The following is a 19,850-nucleotide window of genomic DNA, read 5'->3' on the forward strand; positions in this document are numbered from 1 at the left end:
GGAGACAGAGGCAGGTAGATCTCTGAGTTCAAGGCCAGTCTAGTCTATATACGAAGTTCCAGGACAGCCAGAGCTACAGAGTGAGACCCTGCTGAGAGAGAGAGAGAGAGAGAGAGAGAGAGAGAGAGAGAGAGAGAGAGAGAGAGAATCCAGCACCCCAACCATACAGTTCCTTCCATTGAGCACCATGAGGCAAGAAACCCAATGCCAAGTGCAAGCTGTCTACAAGAGGAGCAGTTTCAACAACGCACATGCAGTCAAGCATGAAGGGACAGAGAGGCCCAGCCCAACCCAAGGAGATGCAAGTGTTTGGTACCATCAGACAAAAAGGGACTCATGATGGGACCATGACCAGAAGTAAGCTGTGTCACAACAGGAGACAACTTGTGACATACCTATCCGCCAAAACAGCACAGTGGCCCCGAATGCACATCTAACACTAAGGTTCAAGCATGTGATGGAGGCTGAGAAAGCCGAAGAAGAAAGAGGTGCACCGTCTACGGCTGGAACCTCCAAAGTCCTCAGGACCCCGGGAAGCAGACAGCACCGGGAGAACGGGACTGGGGCAGCACATCAAGCAGTGGGACCTGGCAGTGACAAACCTCTCCTACATGGGGAGCATACATTCTCTCTGCTTGGAGTGTGAACCTAGACTTCCAGAACTCAAATAAGAGCACCTCTCGCCCCTCATCAAAGAAGCATCTTTTCTCAGCAGACAGAAACAGTTACAAAAAGCTACAACCAGTTAAAATACAAAAAACAGCCGGGCGGTGGTGGCGCACACCTTTAACCCCAGCACTCCTGAAGGCAGAGGCAGGCGGATCTCTGTGAGTTCGAGGCCAGCCTAGGCTACCGAGTGAGTTCCAGGACAGGCACCAAAGCTACACAGAGAAACCCTGTCTCGAAAAACCAAAAAAAAAAAAAAAAATACAGAAAACAACTGACTGTGGGGCTCAGTTCCAACTGACACATCTACAACACAGCCCTACACCTAAGGCTCGGGGAACGTTGTTGAAGAGGGTGTTCAAAGATTGCAAGAGCCAGAGGACCGGGAAAGATTTCTGCAAGATTGTGTCTTCTAGATATGACAGTGAGGCTACCCCCATGAGATGCTAACATTATGGCTCCCTAAACAAGACCCAAACAATGACAACACCAGCTGACATGCCAGTGTGGATGAAGGAAATCCCATATGGCCCCACTCCTAGATGAAGAGCTGCAGGCAATTAAAGATTGCTTAGAGAGGGAGAGTTAGCCTTCCCCAGAGGAGGAGCACCCTGATTGGTTAACCAAGCCCAAGTGGTCAGCCCTAAAACATATGCATATAAGCAATATGAAATGGACACACACACACACACCAATAATGAGTAAAGAATAAGAGGCCATGAATTTGAGGAGTGAGGGGGTAACACAGAAGGAGGTTGGGAAGAATGATGTAAATATTTTATATAAATAAAAAAGGGAAAGGGGGCTGTAAAGAAAAGACAGAAAGAAAGAAAGAAAGAAAGAAAGAAAGAAAGAAAGAAAGAAAGAAAGAAAGAAAGAAAGAAAGAAAGAGAAAGAAAGAAAGAAAGAAAGAAAGAAAGAAAGAAAGAAAGAAAGAAAGAAAGAAAGAAAGAAAAAGAAAGAAAGAAAGAAAGAAAAGAAGGAAAGAAAAGAAAGAAAAAAAGAAAGAAATCAGCTGGTTCATTTTCAAAGGTCCCTGGAGCTGTTCAGAAAAGATGCAGTTACAAATGAACAGAAAACACAAGCACCTACTAATGCCTGTCACTCTGGTTATCCCTCCACCCAAACTCTGCAGAGCAAACCCCAAAATAGGAGTACAGAGGAGAAAATTACTGACAGCCTAACTCTGGGTGAATAAAGCTTTGGCATTCCCTGGTGGCCAGACTTCACATCCTCTCAACCTGGATAAGCAGATGAACAGTCCACACCCTGCCCTGACTGAAACCCAGACCCACAGTACCATGAACACAAATCAGAAACTTGAGAGCAATTTGATAGACAAAAGCAATGGCTGGAAACCCTCGTCAGTTTTAAAAACCTAGCTGTTATCATACATAGAGAGAAAAAATAGCAACAGACATATACTATGTAAACCAGTATTAAAAACCCCCAATCAGAAATGAATTTAACAACATACTGTAGCTGGAAGTTTCTCTGGTCCCACCCAGCCCCACAGTCCCATGGCCAATTATAAAATAATCACTCAGAGGCTTAATATTATTTATAAACTGTATGACCTATAGCAGACTTCTTGCTAGTTAGCTCTTATATCTTAAATTAACCCATTTCTACTAATCTGTGTTTTGTCACGTGTTCCATGGCTTACCAGTCTGCTGGCATGCTGTTCCCCACTCTCCACCTTTCTCTTTCCTGTCTCTCTCCTTGGATTTCCCACCTGCCTCTAAGCTGCCTTGCCATAAGCCAAAGCAGCTTATTTATTAACCAATGGGAACAACATATATTCACAGCATACAGAAAAGACATCCCCCAGCAACATATGAACAACAATAACACACACACACACACACACACACACACACACACACACACACACACTGAAAACTGTAAAAAATGGATAAAGATAAAATCTAAATTTAAAATTATACCATATTCATGAACTGGGAAACTTTATATTGCAAATAGTATCAATTTAAAAAAAATACCAAAACCTAATAGCTTTACAACAGCCCCACTGAAAATCCTATCATACTTGTTTTGTTTTTAAGAAAATAGCAGGCTAAGAATAAACTATATGCAAAGAACTAAAAACCTTCATGATAATTTCTTTAAAGAGCCAAGTTGAAGAAATGCTTCAGTAGTTATGAAAGGATGGGCAATATGAAAGCCCAGCAGTCCACTGACAGAAAGGAACCAAGTCCAGAAACAGACACTTAGTTAGATTCAGCACAGATGCCAAAGCAATCTCATGCAGAAGAAAAACAAAACTATTCTCAACAAATGGCACTGTAGTCACTACACAATCTACACAGATACAAGCCCCACCCTCCCCTCAGCATATGCAAGCTAAGCTGCACTCTTTCAAGGAAAATAATGAGGTGTGATGCCTAGGCTTGGTTGATGACTTGACAGAATCGAGAATCTTCTAGGAGACAGTCCCCTGGGCACACCTGTAGGGACTATCTAAGTGAAGGTTGGCCTCTGACCATGTCTGGGGGGTCTTGATGAGGTTGACATGGGAGGGCCCATCTTAATTGTGGGTGGACCTGAACCCGAGGCAGGGGATCCTGAACTATATAACATAGACAAAGCTGCGTGTGAACGCATTCATCACTCTCGGCTTTCTAATCATGGGTGTGATGTGACCAGCCATCTCATGCTCCTCAGCCAGGACTTCCCGCCATGATGGACTATACCTTTGAACTGTGAACCAGAATAAACCCTTCCTCCTTCCCACTGCTTTTGCCAGGACATTTTGTCACAGCAATAGGAAAAGAAACTACATCTATGGTCTCTAGAAGAGAAACGTAAGGCATTCGTGAGTCGACCAAGGATTTTCAGTCAGGATACAGAAAATAATACACAACCCCCAAAATGATTTCATCAAAACCAAGAGGTTTCTGTTCATTAGAAGACACTGTCTGGAAAATAAGCTGATGTGCCGTGACTGGGAGAGAGCGCTCTCCAGATACATGTCTTAACAAAGGATTACTGTGGCATAAATGAAGGGTAAGGAGGAAGCATAAGGTTGAAGAAACAGCATTCTGATGTCAGAATGGGCAGGGCTCACATGCACAACTGGTGAGTAACCGATGTGGTAGAGAGGTTTTGTGAAAAACTTTGACTTTTTCTTATGAAAACTCAACATCTTTCTACACTGAGAAGTGAGTATGTTAATGAGAAGGCATGTGCTGAGCATTCACAGAAACAGCACAACAGCCAGCATAGAAGTCAGCTGACTGACATATTCAGGCAAGGGAGAGCTTGGTCACTTAAAGGAGTACCCTTTTTGTTCAGGCAAGAATGTGAATTTTTATGTTTCTCAATGCCATTTAAAAATTTTTAATTTCATTTTCAAATTGCTTCCTGCTCATTCTTAATGAATCTTTGTAGCCTAGTTAGAAAGGACTTTTGTCAGTTTGATATACCTCCATTTTATTGACCAAAACTCTAAAATCACATCTCTGACTCTTCAGCCCACAGAGCCAGCCTCAGTGGGTATCTGAGTGAGGCCCATGTTTCCCATCTGTACGTTGGCAGGTGCTCCATCTACTCACTCCCAAGTCAGTAGGGTCTCCTGCAGACTGTTCTCCTCGACGTCCACCAAGGCCAGCTCAGAGCCTCCTGTCCAGCACAGCGGCCCTCCCTACTTCTCCTTCCTTTGAACTGAGTAAGCAGGAGTCGCTCCCTGGGACTGACAGGTTGAAGTTCCAGCTGTCTGAGCTCATTCCTGAGGGTCACCATAGCTCTACTTGAAGGTCACCTCCCACACCAGGACAATGCCCACCTCAGGCACCAGCCTTCTCTGGTGGCCTCCTCACCAGCAAGTTCTAGGATAACGGAGCCACTTTCCCTCTCATTCCTATTCTACCAGGCCACCAACCAGTTCTCAGATTGAATAATTCTTCCCCAAGGAAAGGAAATGTAAATGACTAATTATAAAAGGCAACGGTTCTTTTCTCCTCAAAGAAGCTGTCCTGCTAAGTAATGAGTCCAAGAGTAATAGTATGACTTCAGGGTAGGCAAGTGTGGAGCCGTAATTCAGGAAGTAATGGCCAGCCGACAGACCCTGGCATGAGTGCTGTTAGCGAAATGAACAGACTGGCAGAAGCACAGGACTAATCCCCTAAGAGCCACGGAAGGATGCCGGCGGCCTGCAGCTTCTAACTGTACCCACACCTTGGACTCCACGACAGCAAAGGGCTGAGACTCTGTGGAGGTCAATCCCAGACTGCACCCCCAGAAAACTAACATTCAAACCAGCTTCATCAGGCCTGCAGCCAGCACCTGTCTCCACACAATCCATTGTAAAGAACAGTCAGCGGAAATCCTTCATATATATTTCCTCAGTCTACACCAAAAGTCATCCCCAAAAGGAAGCTATAGACACTCAGCAGCATTAACAGATAACCTGTGTGCCAGAAACAGAGCTGAGGCAGGAGGATCACAAGTTCCTGAACAGCCTGGGCTATATGGAAATATCCTGTTTTAAAACAAAAATAGAAAACTGTAGAGCGACTGAAAAAACTAGGCCCAGCAGGTTCTTTTTTAACTCTACACCTCTTGCTAGTACTCAGGGCAAAAGCAAGTGTCCCTGCATGGGCCTCAAACGTCAATCACTGGGACAGCTGACAGGAGACCCAGAAGGCCTCACCTCACCGCACATTCCAAATGGCCACAGGGAGCCAGAGCTGGTGAGTGCTTCACCAGCAGGCACTTTTCTTATAGCCTCATTCATTCCTTAAGACAAAACCATTCACCAGAATCACAGACAGGGTCTCCTGGGTGCAAGCATCTGCTGACTGCAAGCCTAGACTCTTTCTACAGTGCGCCTTCCTGGGGTGCTGTTAGGATTCTATCTGGCACTAGGACGTTAGGACACATTGCCTCACCACAAAGGTGTAGCCCAAGCTGGCCTCATATTCATGACCCTCCTGCCTCTGCCACTTCAGCATTTCCTACCAGCATGGGCCACCACAACCAGTACCATCAGGTAGGTCCACACAGAAGCATAATCCAGAACACTCCCCTAACCTGTAGATCACTCCCCAGACTGTGATCTGTATAGTCCCATGGGGGTTACAAGAGAGTGAGTTTGTGCTCTGGCTGACCCCAGGACACAAGGTGTCCCCTGGTCCAGCCTAAGACTGTGCAGTACAAATGCTCCTCGTCGCAGGAATTCTTAGAGTTTTTCACTAGCATTTATTAATTATATATAACAATGGGTTCTGTTATATTTGCATACACTGCATTATTACCACCCACCCCCACTCACCCCCATACATACACTTCTGAGGTGTCTTTCCTCTTCCCAGCTAAACTTTCACCATTTTTAGTTTTGGTTTTGTTCTTTGAGTCAGGACCTCACTATGTAGCCCTGGCTGGCCTGGAACTCGCTATGTAGACCAGGCTGGCCTTGAACTTGGCTTCCTAAGTGCAAGGATTAAAAGTGTATGCCATCCTGTCCAACTTTCATGTTATTGTTACTTTTTTTTTAAGATTGGGGAGAGGCACAGAGGCCAAAAGAGGGCGTAGGATCCCCTGGAGCTAGAGTTACAGGTGGTTGTGAATGACCTGAGTGGTCTTCTGGGAAAGCTCTTAATTAGGGAGCCATATCTCCAGGCACCCCCACCCCCACTTTTGCCCTGACTCCTGAGGGGTAGCTGAGCAGTAGCCAGACCACAGCATCCCAAATCTCAATAAGCTACAGCCTGGGTGGGGGGTACCTGGGGGCCTCCTAGGATGATGGAGTTAGTGGCTGCGTTTTCCCTGTTCTATCGCGCTGCACCATTGTGTCTGGCATGGCTGTCTTAAGCAGTGCACAGCTAGCTCACAGTTCCCAATCCAACCTACTGGTGCAGTTTCTTTTCTTCAGAGCATCAAGCCCATCTCCCCACTTTCTCTGCCTCAGCAGTTTCTTGGGCTGTTTCCCACCTACTTCCACCTCCATCTTCAGAGTCTCTCTTTCCATTTGTGGTCCACACCTTTCACCTCACACCTCTATGGTTCTGACTTGATTCCCCTCTTGAGATTTGTTTTATTTATTGACCCTAAGCAAGAAGGACTTAATTAAGACTCCAAGGCCAAGTAGGTGTGGTACTCAGACTGTAACTTCACAAACAAAACAAAACAAAACAAAACAAAACAAAACAAAACAAAACAAAACAAAACAAAACAAAAACCCCAACTTCTCAGTCATCATCTTCTCAGTGCTATCTTCCCTCCAGAGATTCTGTCTGGGTTTGCTCCCACCCCTTCATCTCCTCAGACCCTCATTCAGTCGCCTGATCCTCTCTGGTTGTATCTAATGGGTTGTAGAATGTGATGACTGTAATCTAGCTGCCGAAGTTCCAGTTAGTTTGTTACAGACTGTGCCTCCCCGCCCTTTACATTTTAAACCTAGGCATACCATGACCCTCTCAGTTAGTGTACTAGGGTTCTCATCCTTGACAACAGTGATGTTGGAGCTCCCCGCCTGCCACACAAACTCACTGCCTGCTCTATTGTTGGGAGCCAGGCCGACCCAAGGCTTTCCCTAAAGCCTTGATGTATGGAGAAGAGATGTACTTTCTTGCCTAAAACCAGGAACATGCTTGGCAAGGCCAGTAATGGCCTGGGGCCAGGGTCTTGGGGGACCTGTGACTTCAGATCCTGGAAACTTAACTCTTGCCTCCTAAAGGGCTGTGGTTATCAGTCCCAAGGCTGCTGTGCGCTCAGTCTACAATGAACTTGAGATACCCTGTACTCTCCTCGTACAACATTGCTGGATTAGCTTCCTGCTGACTTCCCCCTGTTGTATGATAGCTTCCTACTTATTCTGTCCCATTTTCCCCTGCAAACAGTATAAAAGATGCTGCACTTCTCAGTAAGCATGGTGGCATGAGCCATCAGCTTGTGCAAGATAACTGATTGCAAACTTCCATGTCTTCTTTATCATCACATCCCCTAGTTCTCTCTGTCAGGAACCTGGCCCAGATCACTCCATACTCTCTATGAGCTCAACTTCTGGGGCTTCTCAGTGAGACTGCCATGTGCCTGGGTTGAGAAAGCATGGGTCTCATGCAAAAGCCTCCAATGACTAGCCAACTGATGGGGTCCCTAAGACCCTTTCAAGTTTTCTGGTTTCATAACAATACAGGGACACAAATAACCTTTTTGAGTGTGCTGACATTTGCACTGAAACACACAGCAGGGTGAGTATACATACACCAGAGCACAAGGAAGAATCCAGGCAGCAGCATCAACCCTTGCTGGTGGTCAGTGCATTCCCAAAGTCCTGTGACTTCAAACAAAAGGCAATCTCACTGAAGAACACCCTTCATGAAGTAGGAATCATAACTGCTACATTAAAATTAATTCTAATTTTACTACTGACAGTGTTCAAGCTCTGTCTGGAAGAAGCACCATTCCAACATTTTGAGGCAGGGTGGAGGGCAGGAAAAATCTTGTGTCTGGAGGCGGCTGAGCTATCTTCCAGGAAAGCTCCACGTGGCTACTGTACTGTGAACTAAACAGGACACTATCTTCAAGAATCCTCATTTTCAAAGGCAAACTGGCTATGCAAACCTGGGACCTTACCAGTTATTTTCCCCAAAATGAACAGCTACTCTATCACTTTGGATAATAGATAGTGATTGTTACCAATAACAACATTTGAACTTCCAAGTAAAGAATTTGAATTTTGGAAGAATGTCATTCACAACTGTGGGGCTGAAACAGAAGAAACAATGCTAAGGAATGTGACTGGTGACTGTTTAATCAACATGGCGAACCTCTGACACTAAATCATGTGGGCATGGGGCAGCTCTGCTCTGCACACCCCTGCAACGTAGATCTCCCAGGGCAGGGCCAGCTTTTCTCTTACTTGATACCTTCTGGGGCAGGAAAACCTAGGCCACAATGCATCTGCAGACTCTCCTCAAATGCACAGGCTGGCTGCAAGCAGGCCTGCATGTTTCCTTTCTGGAGGACTACCGTGGCTGCTAACAAGCCACCAAAGCAGGTCACGTGTTCTGAACATGGTCACCCAACATCTCCAGGCAACTGCAGTGGCAGCAGTTTTTCCAAAATATGCTATCCTCCTGGGCCAATACTCTCTGCTCACCTCTACTGCTCTCCTGTCTCCCAAGCAGCCCCTGTACTTCAGGTCTCGGCCAGAAGGGCAGTGCTGGTCATATTCACCATAGTGCCCCTCAGCACCTGCACAGGCATGCTCGTCGTACTGGAAGAATTAATAGCTAGCAGATCAATCACAAAAACTCAGTGGGCACAGAATCTCCAACTGAGGACCACAATGAACCAAACATAGCTACAGCTATCCAGAGTGTCCAAAACCAAACAAAATAAAGATGTGGTTTCTACCTCTAGATCTCAACCTGTGGTGGCAACACCTTTGGCAAACCTCTATCTCCAAAAATATTTACAGTACAATTCATAACAGTAGCAAAATTACAGTTCCAAAGTAGCAATGAAAAGAATTTTATGGTTGGGGTCACCACAACATGAGGAACTGTGTTAAAGGATCACAGCATTAGGAGGGTTAAGAACTACTGCTCTAGAACCTGCCCTACAAAACAACTCACTGTACCTACTTCAGCAAAGCAGAAGCCATGGGAGCCATGGGGATCCAAATGTGGGTCTCTTCATAGGCTGTATAATCTGAGGCAGTGGTCTGTCTCTCTGAGCATCTACCTGGTGTACAGGTATGACCTTGGATCTGGTACAAGGTTCAGTGCCCTCATGTAGGAGATACACCCAACTCCCATTTTCATCCCTGAAGTCACTGCCTATTAATCACAAAGCCTATGGCCCTAGTTTGGTTCATATTCTGGAGCCATGAGTCCATGGAAGCCCCTAAGGAAGTATGTGGATGGCTAACACACTTTGATAAGTCAACCTAGCCTTATAGAAACACTGGGTATTTCTATAAGACATGGGTAAAGTCAATAGAGACATGGGTAAAGGCCAGATAGGAACATCTGCATTCAACAACACCAAGACTGCTTTCTGAGGGCTTCCAACCCAGACCATGGCACAGGAAATGGATATTTGGGGAGAGAATTTCAAGAGAACAAAGAATGGAGGAGAAAGAGGTGTGACCAGGAGTGGGAAGTGGGCTAAGAGACAAGTAACCACTGGTAAAGGGCAGGGCCATTCAGGCCCTTGGGGGACAGCCAAGGTTCATTCAAGCCCGTATTTTAACCAAGCTCATACCCTCACAGGCTGACCTAAAAAGACACTGGCTCTTGCATGGGAGGGCCCCAAAGTCTCCAGTCTCCTGGGACTGCCTTAGCCACAAGAAATACAGTCAAGCTCCGAAATCCCAAATGGTGGAACAGAGAGCTTTCAACTGTAACTCACATGAGGCTCACGTGGAATCAATCCTCCCACGTGAAGAAAAGACAGATAGCTACCACTGAGCTGCAGACGTGCTGTAAACACAGGCACCAGAGGAGTGGCGTGCCTTCTGCTTGTCGGCCCTGTCAATAAACTCTTTGCCCTACAACAAAGCTCGGGTGAAAAATGAAAGGCCAGCATTGATTCTGCTGTACAGCGATCTTATTTACAAACAGAAGCCAGATAATCTTGGATTTAAATGGCACAAGTCCCATCACTCACAATCAGAGACGCGACAATGATAATTTATAAACTTTTACATTATGGTTCAATCCTTTCTCTTAACAGGGAAAGGCTAAGTTCTGAAGGAGTAAAAAATATGAAAACATTAACAAAGGAGGGAAGTGATGAATTGATGCTTGGGCCAAAACATGTCTCTAGTGGGCACATTTGTCTTTACAAGAAACAAAATAAGTCAAGGGCCATCTGGATCAGCAGCAAAGAAGAGGTTTCCGCTCTTCAGTTACACAAGAGGATGCTAATTTCTCCCCATACACCTCAGGTATGAAAAGCAATGCAAACCCAGGTCTCCTTGACATACCACTGGGCTGATCTCTTCAGATTAAGCCTCAGGGTCTAAGCCATATATTTTCTGAAGCTTCATTTGACCTTCGGGTCCAGTACATGAGCTGAGACCTCTTCAGCAGAGACACCTACTCAGAAAGATGAGGGCCACTGTGGCCCAACTGACTTCCTGATGCCCTGGGGGGATCATGGTCGTCTTTGCACAGCTTCTACAGTGACTCCCAGAGAGAATCTTGGGAATTTGGTCCCTGGTGACAGTTAAACGCCACTCTAGCCTTCCCGTCCTCTGTCAACAAAACTCCTGGTCCTCCTATGGCATCTCCTTTCATCACACTCAGTCCTGGGAGCCTGCACTTGCCACCCCTGTGCACAGTACTGAAACACCGGGGCTCCAGCCCACAGTGTGTCCTCTAGGCATGCCCATTGCTCAAGGGCAGAGCACAGTGCCAGGTACAAAGCAGGTGTTTAGGAAAGGTATTATGGGCCAGAACAAACCCAAGCATTGCATAGGGCATTTAAGGGCTGGTCTGTGGACTTCAGCCATTGCTCTACAGGTCAGTGAGCTCCTGTCCCCATTCTTAGTTCATCAGCCAATGAGGTCCCTTCCAGGCACTCTGCAGGTTTCAACACACACAAACACTGTTTACATAAAATCAAGCTGTCATAGGACTTTTCTGTGAACATCCCAGTCACTAACCCTAGCTTCCATGGAGACCAACAATGTCCCTAGAACTCTAATAGCTGGAGTCGCCCCATGGACCAGGCACAGTGGGAGTGATCCATGCATATAGAGCAATGCCACCAAAGCTGGAAGGACTATGGGCTGCTCACAGGCCTAGAGGGTACAGTCTAGGGATGCTGCCTGAATCTGACACTCTTTAAGGGACAGGTGTCCAGGAGTTTATCAAGAACTCAGGGCCCAGTGCCCACAGTGGTGCTGAAGGCTGGACTATACAGGCAAAGCAATGGTCAGACCAGAGCATGTGGATCAGACTCCTTCCTATTGGAACACTTGGGAGGACACAATGGCTATTCCCAGAACCAGGGGCATGTATGACCCATCTCATGCCTTGTGACCCTGGGGAACATGTGTTGCTCCATGTGGAGAAAGGCTACCTGCTTTTTCAGGCAGACAGCTTCAATTCAGAAGCCAGCTAGTGAAGTATAGCCCAGTGGCCTTCCTACACTTGGGCTGCAGTGTGTTGTCTAGAGCCTCCCAAGCCTCCGGAGCCTCGGGCTCACCTGAATGCCATCCAGCAGCTTGCTCATGCACCAGTACGTGTCAGCCTCAATGTTGCGGAGCACCTCTGTGGGCACACTGGAGACGTCGACCTCATCCACCTCCTCCTGGTCTGTGCAGAACAAGCATGGAAGATACAAGAAGCAATCAACCATTGAAATAAACAAATGGGGGATGCAGCCATCCCCATGCATGCACGCCAGCCTCCCTCTACCACGGTTTTCATCATGTTGAATAAATGGCTCATGAGCCTCACACCTCATCACTTAATGGTTCTCAATTTTAATACCTAATTAGTTGCAGATAATTAATATTCTGAATCCACTCTGATTAATTAGCATAATTAATATATTGTAAATTATTACTTCTCAGACATCTCATATTCTAAAAAGAGAAAACCTACCAAATATTGCTAAGCCCTAAGATCTGAAAGTTTCTCCATCAGAGTTTTCAAAACTCCGCTTCTAATAAATTTACATATTCATTCAGTAATAATTTCTCTAGACTACAATTTCTGAGGTAGAGCTATCCAAACTGCTCTGCATAAAATCTTCTGTGCTACCACCTAACACCTCAGAAGGCAGAGACACAGATGAGCTTCAGAGGAAACAATGGAGCTCGAAACAATTTCCTTCTAAAAGCAGAGAACACAGATGTCTAATTGAAATGGTTCATCAGATATTTGAGCAAACTCATTTTAGACCCTTAGAAGGACTATCACCCAGGAAAATGCTCATAAACAATTTAAGAATTGACCACCCATTTTATCATTTTATTTTCATTTTATTTGCAAACACATGTGCATCTTTATAAAGAAAATATTCTTTAAGAAGGAAACATTTTAGCCCAGATACATTTAGAAAGTTTAGGCAAGGCCCAGCAATGCTAACAAAACTGCTAACAATTATCATTTTCCCATCAACCCCTTCTGTACTTGAGACACACCCACTCAGGTAACCCGCCACAACTCTATTCCCATTGTCAGTTCTCTAACAGCCTGGGGCATGCAGAGAAACAGCAGTGTAGAAGAGGTAAACAGGCTGGAATTCAGGAAGTCCACAATCTGCACCCCACAACAGACCTGGGTCAAGCCTCCAGCCTCCCAATCATCCTCAGCCATCACTTCAGACCATCTTCACAACTGCTCCCCACAGAGTCTGGGCCACAGCCCAGCAGCCTCCTAACCATCCTTAACGATGACTTCCTCACCAGCACCTGCCCGGCTCCTGGCACACAGAAGGATGGGAACACAGCCTTCCTGGTTCTCTGTGTTCAGCAGAGACCAGAAAGGTAACAGGGAAAAGAGTTGTCACACAAGGGTCCCTGACTAAAAGCCTACAAACAGGCTCTTTGTGCTGACTTACAAAGCCTGGAGATGGTGACAGCCCTACACACAACCAGCAGGACCCATCTCTTTGGTCATGTAAGTCAGTGACCACCAGCTCACATCTCACCCACAGTGACACTGGATCTGTAAGAAACCTATGCAGAAAAGTGCTAATGCCCCAGCTCTTTCTGGGCATGGCTTAGGTTCAGTGTTTTTGTTTTTAAATTGTGATATAATTCATACCAGAAATCGACTTTTTAAAGATGTAAATGAAGGACCTTCACCACATTTACATACTGCAAGCACTGTGTAAAGAGCTTGTGAGGTCACCACCATGAACTCCAGGGCATTTTCCTTACCTCAGTAAGAATCCCTGTACCTTTCAGAAATCACCCCCTTCCTACCCTCCTTCCACCTAACTCCTGTCTGCAGCCATGCCTATTCTGCATGCCTTGTAGGGAGGAGCCCACTCCTGTGGCCTTGGTGCCTAGCATCTTTCACTAGTATATTTTTAGGGTACCTGCATGCTGGAGACTGTGCAAGACTTCTTTCGTGTATGTGGCTGAGCAACCTCCCTCAGCTGGCAAACCAGGGATTATCTCAATTATGGGGTGAGAGAAGTAACAGGTGGCTGGGCTAATACTCTATATGGGAACTATCATTTCAGCCCAAGCCAGAGCTAAGCAGGCTAGGAAATGTCTCCCAAGAAGTTAATTCATTAAAGGAAAATACATGTTCAGGGGCCAGAACAGCTCAGGTGGCAGAAAGAACCAGGGTCAGTGACTACTGAGGCCCTGTGTGAAGGATGCTGTCACTTATGTCACGCTGGACCCAATGGATTCACCACCCTAAGAGACACACTTGGTTATCAACTTTCTCCCTTCCCTTGGCTACAGGTCAGATTGACAAGCCTAGCTGTAGCACTTTAGCTGACCCTCCTGAGTTGCCTTGTGACAGCCACACTCTCTGGCAGTTCTGTCCCCTACTGGCCTGCAGGGATGCAAGAATCCACCCCTACAGTCTGCCCTCAGAAGCCCAATTCTGGAAAATGTCTGATCTGGGAACCCTGCTGGCCCAGGAGGCCAGCATTTGATCTGAACACACCCTTTGATAACAGCCCCTCAGTGGTTCTATGAGAAAGGCACTCTCTCCTCAGTCCCTAAGGCTACAGAGGCAGAGGTTATCACCTCTTTCAGAAGACAGATGTTCTCACTGCAAGGCAGCAATAGGGGAACCCCACAGGCCTGCCTCACATCCAGCCCAGCCCCACTGTTCCCCTTTCCACTGAGCGAAATGGGAAGGTCAAGAATGTTCCCCAGAAAAATGGCTTCAGCAGAACTGATTCTCATCCCGGGAGCCTAGGAGCAGGTCTGATTTTATTTTCTAGTCTCAGGGCACTGAATCAACAACCACAGTCAGAGGACACCTTCTGAAATGTTTTCCATAGACATATTCCTTTTCAAGGACCTTCCAAGCATGGGGGCATTTCCTTGAACATAATAAAAGGGAAGCAGTGAGAAGAGCCCTCTCAGACTGCCCGGGTTCACAGAAGCTGCTGGGCTAGCACAGCCTGGGCCTGCATGAAATGGGCACTGCATGGGGTGGGCAGACACCTCAATATTTCTTAGTCTGTTTAGCCAGCTTATTATTTTATCCAAGGAAATGTCAGCAGCCTATTCTGGGTGTCATTTCTCACAGCAGGTCATTTGTTACTCTTCAATGTAATGAAGTAATGGCATTTAACTCCAAGAAGCCCTCTGCCGATTTGTCTTCTAAACGCCAAGAGAATCAGACTTGCCCTCACAGTTAGAATAAGATAAATACCCTGGCCCCCATGGCAGCCACACACACTGTAGCTAGGCAAGGATGGAGACACAGGGACTTTGGAAGATCCAGGCTGTGCGTACAGATTCAGAACCCAGTGCAGACTGCCAAGACCACCCAGAGAGGTCACCCCCAAAGAGAACAGGATGCTTGACCATCCCAGGAGACATGGTCTGGACAGCACCATAGGCAAGACCAGCTGCCCTGACTCCCCTTCCATCTACTGGGAGCTGATGTGCTGACCCAGTGACTGTAAGAACCAGACAGAGGATCAACCCAGGGATGGGGTGTTCTCTCAGTCAAGAGCATCTAGCTCCAGAAGACACACTCTCCACAGAGTGTGCTGCCAGAATGAAGGAGGGCAAAAGGTCAAGCTGAAGGGAACTGGAGGGGGGCCACCAGGGAAGCCCCACAGATGGGGGCTAAGTGGACTATCGGCGGGATGTCCACAACTAGGGAGCTTGCACTGACGCAGAAGGGTTTAGCTCTCCAACCAGCAAACACCCCAGCTGCAGCCATCGCACCCATAAGGAGATGTCAGCATCATATCAGTGGAAAGAGATGTTTCAGCTAAGAGGACTGAACCCAGGGACTCATGATAGGGCTGAGCAATTTAGGGACTCTCCAAGGTGACTTTTGAACTAACAAATGACTAGCAGTTTTTCATCTGAAATTTGACAGGAGTCTAGTTCTTGCTCTTCCATCTAATTATAAACCAGGAGGAAACAAGCATGTGTGGCTCTGCTCTGGAGTGCACCACCCCTCTCTTCCCCACAATCTCAGCACCTCACCTCCACTCAGGACCCAGTCCCTGAGCCATGTACCATGGGAACAAAGAACCCCCAAACAGTCGAAAGGTTAACAGGGCACACAAGTTACCTCAGGGAACCTAGAGGAAGCAGAGAAGTGTCTCCTGCAGCCAGGACAAAAGCTCTGCAGTTCCAAGAGGACCCTGAGGGAACACTAAGTCACAGAACGAAGCACAGACTTTAGATTCAAGGCGATCTGACTCCTTAGATCATATAAAGGCTTTGGGGATGAGTTAAATGAGCTGCTTTGAAAACACTTGCTATGTTACCAGGTACAAAGTCAAGCTGAAAATAACTTCATGTTGTCAACAACTCCATTAACACTGCAGGCATCACCAGGAGGCCCAGGGCTCACAGGGCACACAGGGAGCTGGGCCACTCTTCCTCCTCTGCAGAGGGGCCCAGGGTAGAATGGAAAGCAGAGTCTCATAAGGAATCAGAGAGCTGATACTGTTGGAGCCGTCAGAACAGCTCACCTTTCCCGGCTGCCAAGGGCAGCATGACTGGGGCATGTGCAGGGCACCTGCGGGCAGAACGATTAGGTGAAGAAAGCTGCTGGCATTCAGTGGGCAGGGCCAGTGCTATAAAGGGGGGACAGCACTGGAGGAAAGCCCTAGCCATCCCCAAATCTGCATGGACGTGTGGGTAGACAGCTGCAGAAGAGGGGAGGTAGGTGGGAAGTGGTGGGTGGTGAGGAGGTGGACAGATCGAAGGAACAGTATAAGACACTTGGACAGGAGGCAAGCACACAGGTATTTAAATGTTGCTTTGCATATCCAAAAGCTATGTTAGAGAAACCAAGAACAGAATTTTCCATCCATCTTCCCACACCCAGAAAGAAAGAGGAGCAGAGGGTAAGACAGGCTCAAAGTGGAGAACAGTCCAGTGATGAAGGCTGACTGCCTAGGATGGCAGGCCAAGCAGTACCAACATCTGTCTGTCACCTGCTAGCCACCGAGTCTCTACTCTGAGTCTGTGCTAGAGCCTGTTTGCACACACTCAACCCATTGAGTAAATGAGTACCTACGAGGGAACAGACCAGGGGCCTCCAGAGAAGTGACGTGCTCAGGACAGGGATGAGGAAGGGTCAGGGCCTGATTGGAATCCTGGGAGCTCCCTCCACATTTCACCTGCCTCTCTGACACACTGTGGCCTCTGGCTGGACCTTGAGTGGAGGAGATCCTACAAGAGCTAACTAAACCCGCTTATACAGCTACAACTTAAAATATAGGACTTAGTGAATAGAAACTGTCAGTAAAACATCAGCACCTGGGCTGTCACTCAGGCAAAGAATAATGTCATGACATCACCCCCAAGTTAGGGTCTCCTGGGTGAGCAGGTCTTCCCTTCTTCATGGGCTTCTACTGCCTCCAGGGACAACATCAGGATTTGGAATGCCCAGAGCACCTGAGCACCGGAACTTTACCTTGTAATATGAAGCAGTGACTGGAGCCAGGATCTCCCTCATATCAATTTGGGTAGCAGAGGATGACTGGGAAAGGGGAAATAACTCTAGTTTCTATGTCTCCCCTCCTGTCAAAGGATCCTTCAACACTGGTACAGCTGCCTGGTATGCCAGGCTGTAGGTAAAGAGCCGGCACCTGGCAGAGAGCAAGCTTCTGGAGGCAGGAAGGAGGGAGAGGCTGTTGTCATGACGACACTAATCACCTATGCTGCACAAACCCTGCAATAAACCTCTTCACATAATTAGGAGCTTAACTGGTAATCAAAAATATTCTGTTCTTTATAAGCAAGCCGGAATTGCTCTATGGATCTAATCTTCACATTTCCCAACTTGGGAGTTTTAAATTTGAAACCCTGACACTTCGGTGATGGAGATTTTACCACTTAATTACGTAGATTGGGGTTCTGTCGCGATGAAAGGGTCCTGCTTTGGTAAGGGTAGCACCACAACTCCAGACTATAAATTCACAAAACTCTGGTTCAGCAAAAACAACTAACACTGTGATCAAATTGGTTTTGCAGTGAGAATGTTTAATTCTAATATAAATAATGTTCAATTCAAGGTTACAGAGTAAACCACAGCCACAGTTTCCCACTCTACTCTACAGCTGAAAACTTCAGCCACCACCTGTGGGGCCAGAGCGCAAGCCTATGGTTGGAGGGCAGGGTGTGAATAGACAAGAACCACAAGACAAGGGTGAGGTGGGTGAGCCAGCCCATATCCACAACCAACTGTTCAACTGGAAGAGTCCCATGTAATGAAACAAAGCACCCCCTTCCCAAGACAGCACAATTCTGTTCCCATCTCCTCCCCTGTGCCCTGCAGATCAACCTCACAAAATGCACAAGCAGAAAACCAAGACTCAGAAAGAGGGTGGGTCTGTGATGCAGAATGCTGGAGAGGATGTAAGCAAAAGCACACAGGAAAAAAAAGGCACCTCCTAGGCCTGTGATGTCATTTTTGTTCTTTTTAAAAAAAAAAAAAATGCACTCTTTTAATCTGCCTGACTCTCAGCTTTATACCACCACTAGGAGTAGGCATTTTGTCCCTAGGAAAACTACTTGCTGTAGAAGTAACTGGTTCTATCGTAAGCTTGAAGCACTAGCAAGACACTGGGATAGAAAGAGAGAGGGTGAGACAAGAGCATCCCTAATGTCTAAAAGAAGAGGGGCACACTGCTCCTCCCCGGCCCTCTAAACTCAGTGTTTATTGGCTGCTCATTATAGGGATGTCTGCCAATAAAGAACCTGGAAGGAGAAAGCAAGTGAGAGAGACAGAAGTGTGGGAGTGCTTATCCAGTGTGGATACCTCCCCCATTAAGCTCATGGTGGTAAGGAAGGTGATATTTAGGTGGGTGAGGGGTGAGACTCGTAGAACCCAGACACTAGGCTCTGAGCTGACAAGTGTAGATTCCTATCACCAGAGAGATATGGAAAATTGGGAGCCAGCCCAACTTAAGTTGGGTGTAAGACAAGACAGAGAAAGACACAGAGCTCCTGAGGTGGACAAAGGCCATGCATGGGGCAATGTCCACTGCAGCACAGACGAGCACAGCCCACTACAGTCAGCAGTTGTGAAAGGGAACAGGTCAATTCCACAGTCACAATCCCCACTACAGAGGACAGAATGTAGCCTGCAGTGGCCCCCACAGCACATGCCACAAGCACGCTCTCCCATTCATGCTTTTCCTTTCCTGCCACTGACCCTCGACACAGAAGAGCACCTCAAGGTCTACGGCTCCAGCACCTACAACAGTACCTAGCACTGAGCAGAAGCTCATTCAATGCATGCCAAGGGAATAAACAGACTTCCTTCAAAGAGCTTGTGCTCTAGGAGGAATGGATAATTACAAGCATAATGAGAAAAACTATTCCTTGAAGAATGAGAACTAAGTGCCAGCCCAGTTTCTCAGCTACAGAAACATTCAGGCTATTACTGAACTGAAGGCAGTGTATCAAAACTCTAATTTGAGTATGCCAATGACAGCACCAACAACACCCAGGAAAAAGGAACTGACTCAAACTGAGGCAAGCAAGCATTCTTCCCAGCATGCCTCCTCTTAACTCGCCCTAGCCACCTCCTGAAGAAGACTCAGTTCTCTCAGGAGATGGAGCACAATTTTGCTATTTTGAAACCCTCAAAAAGCTGCAATTGTTAAAAAGCTGAGTTTGCCTTTGAAAATTATAGGTGCCGTTTCTCAGGAAAGCAAGGTGCTCCTATGTCCCTGGGGGATCCTAACTGTCCCAGTGGAGGAGGCTTTCAACCCCAACCCTGCTCTCCCTGCTGCGCACCATAGGACAGCAGAAAATCCATGGACCTCATGGGTACATATGTGCAGCTGAGAGCAGGCTCAGCACTCTGTCACCTCACAGGATGCCTGCTTGAACGTAGTATTAGGAGATTTGGGTCCCTAGTTATTCCTTAATGAAGAAAGGTGTCTAGGACTTCCAGCTAAGACCTTCTTTCTGGCTCTGTATTCCAATTAAGAGACTGCACAGACACCCACCTCTCAGCAGTGGGAACCTATAGAGAATGAACTTTCTAAGAATACAAACTGATCATAAATCAGTCTATTAACTG

The 19,850-nt window shown here is 46.8% G+C and overlaps 1 protein-coding gene across 1 annotated transcript in view; it reads right to left on the reverse strand.

Annotated features, from left to right (window-relative positions):
• The window catches only part of Tbc1d22a (TBC1 domain family member 22A), a 303,265-nt gene that overhangs the window by 145,250 nt on the left and 138,165 nt on the right, over nucleotides 1-19,850 (reverse strand). Inside the window, exon 9 of the mRNA XM_059247582.1 lies at nucleotides 11,848-11,957. Within this exon, the coding sequence (XP_059103565.1) occupies nucleotides 11,848-11,957 (110 nt within the window). The remainder of the gene's footprint in view (nucleotides 1-11,847; nucleotides 11,958-19,850) is intronic.

Source organism: Peromyscus eremicus, chromosome 20 (genome assembly GCF_949786415.1).
Source record: "Peromyscus eremicus chromosome 20, PerEre_H2_v1, whole genome shotgun sequence".
In the NCBI taxonomy this organism is placed as follows: Eukaryota; Metazoa; Chordata; class Mammalia; order Rodentia; family Cricetidae; genus Peromyscus; species Peromyscus eremicus.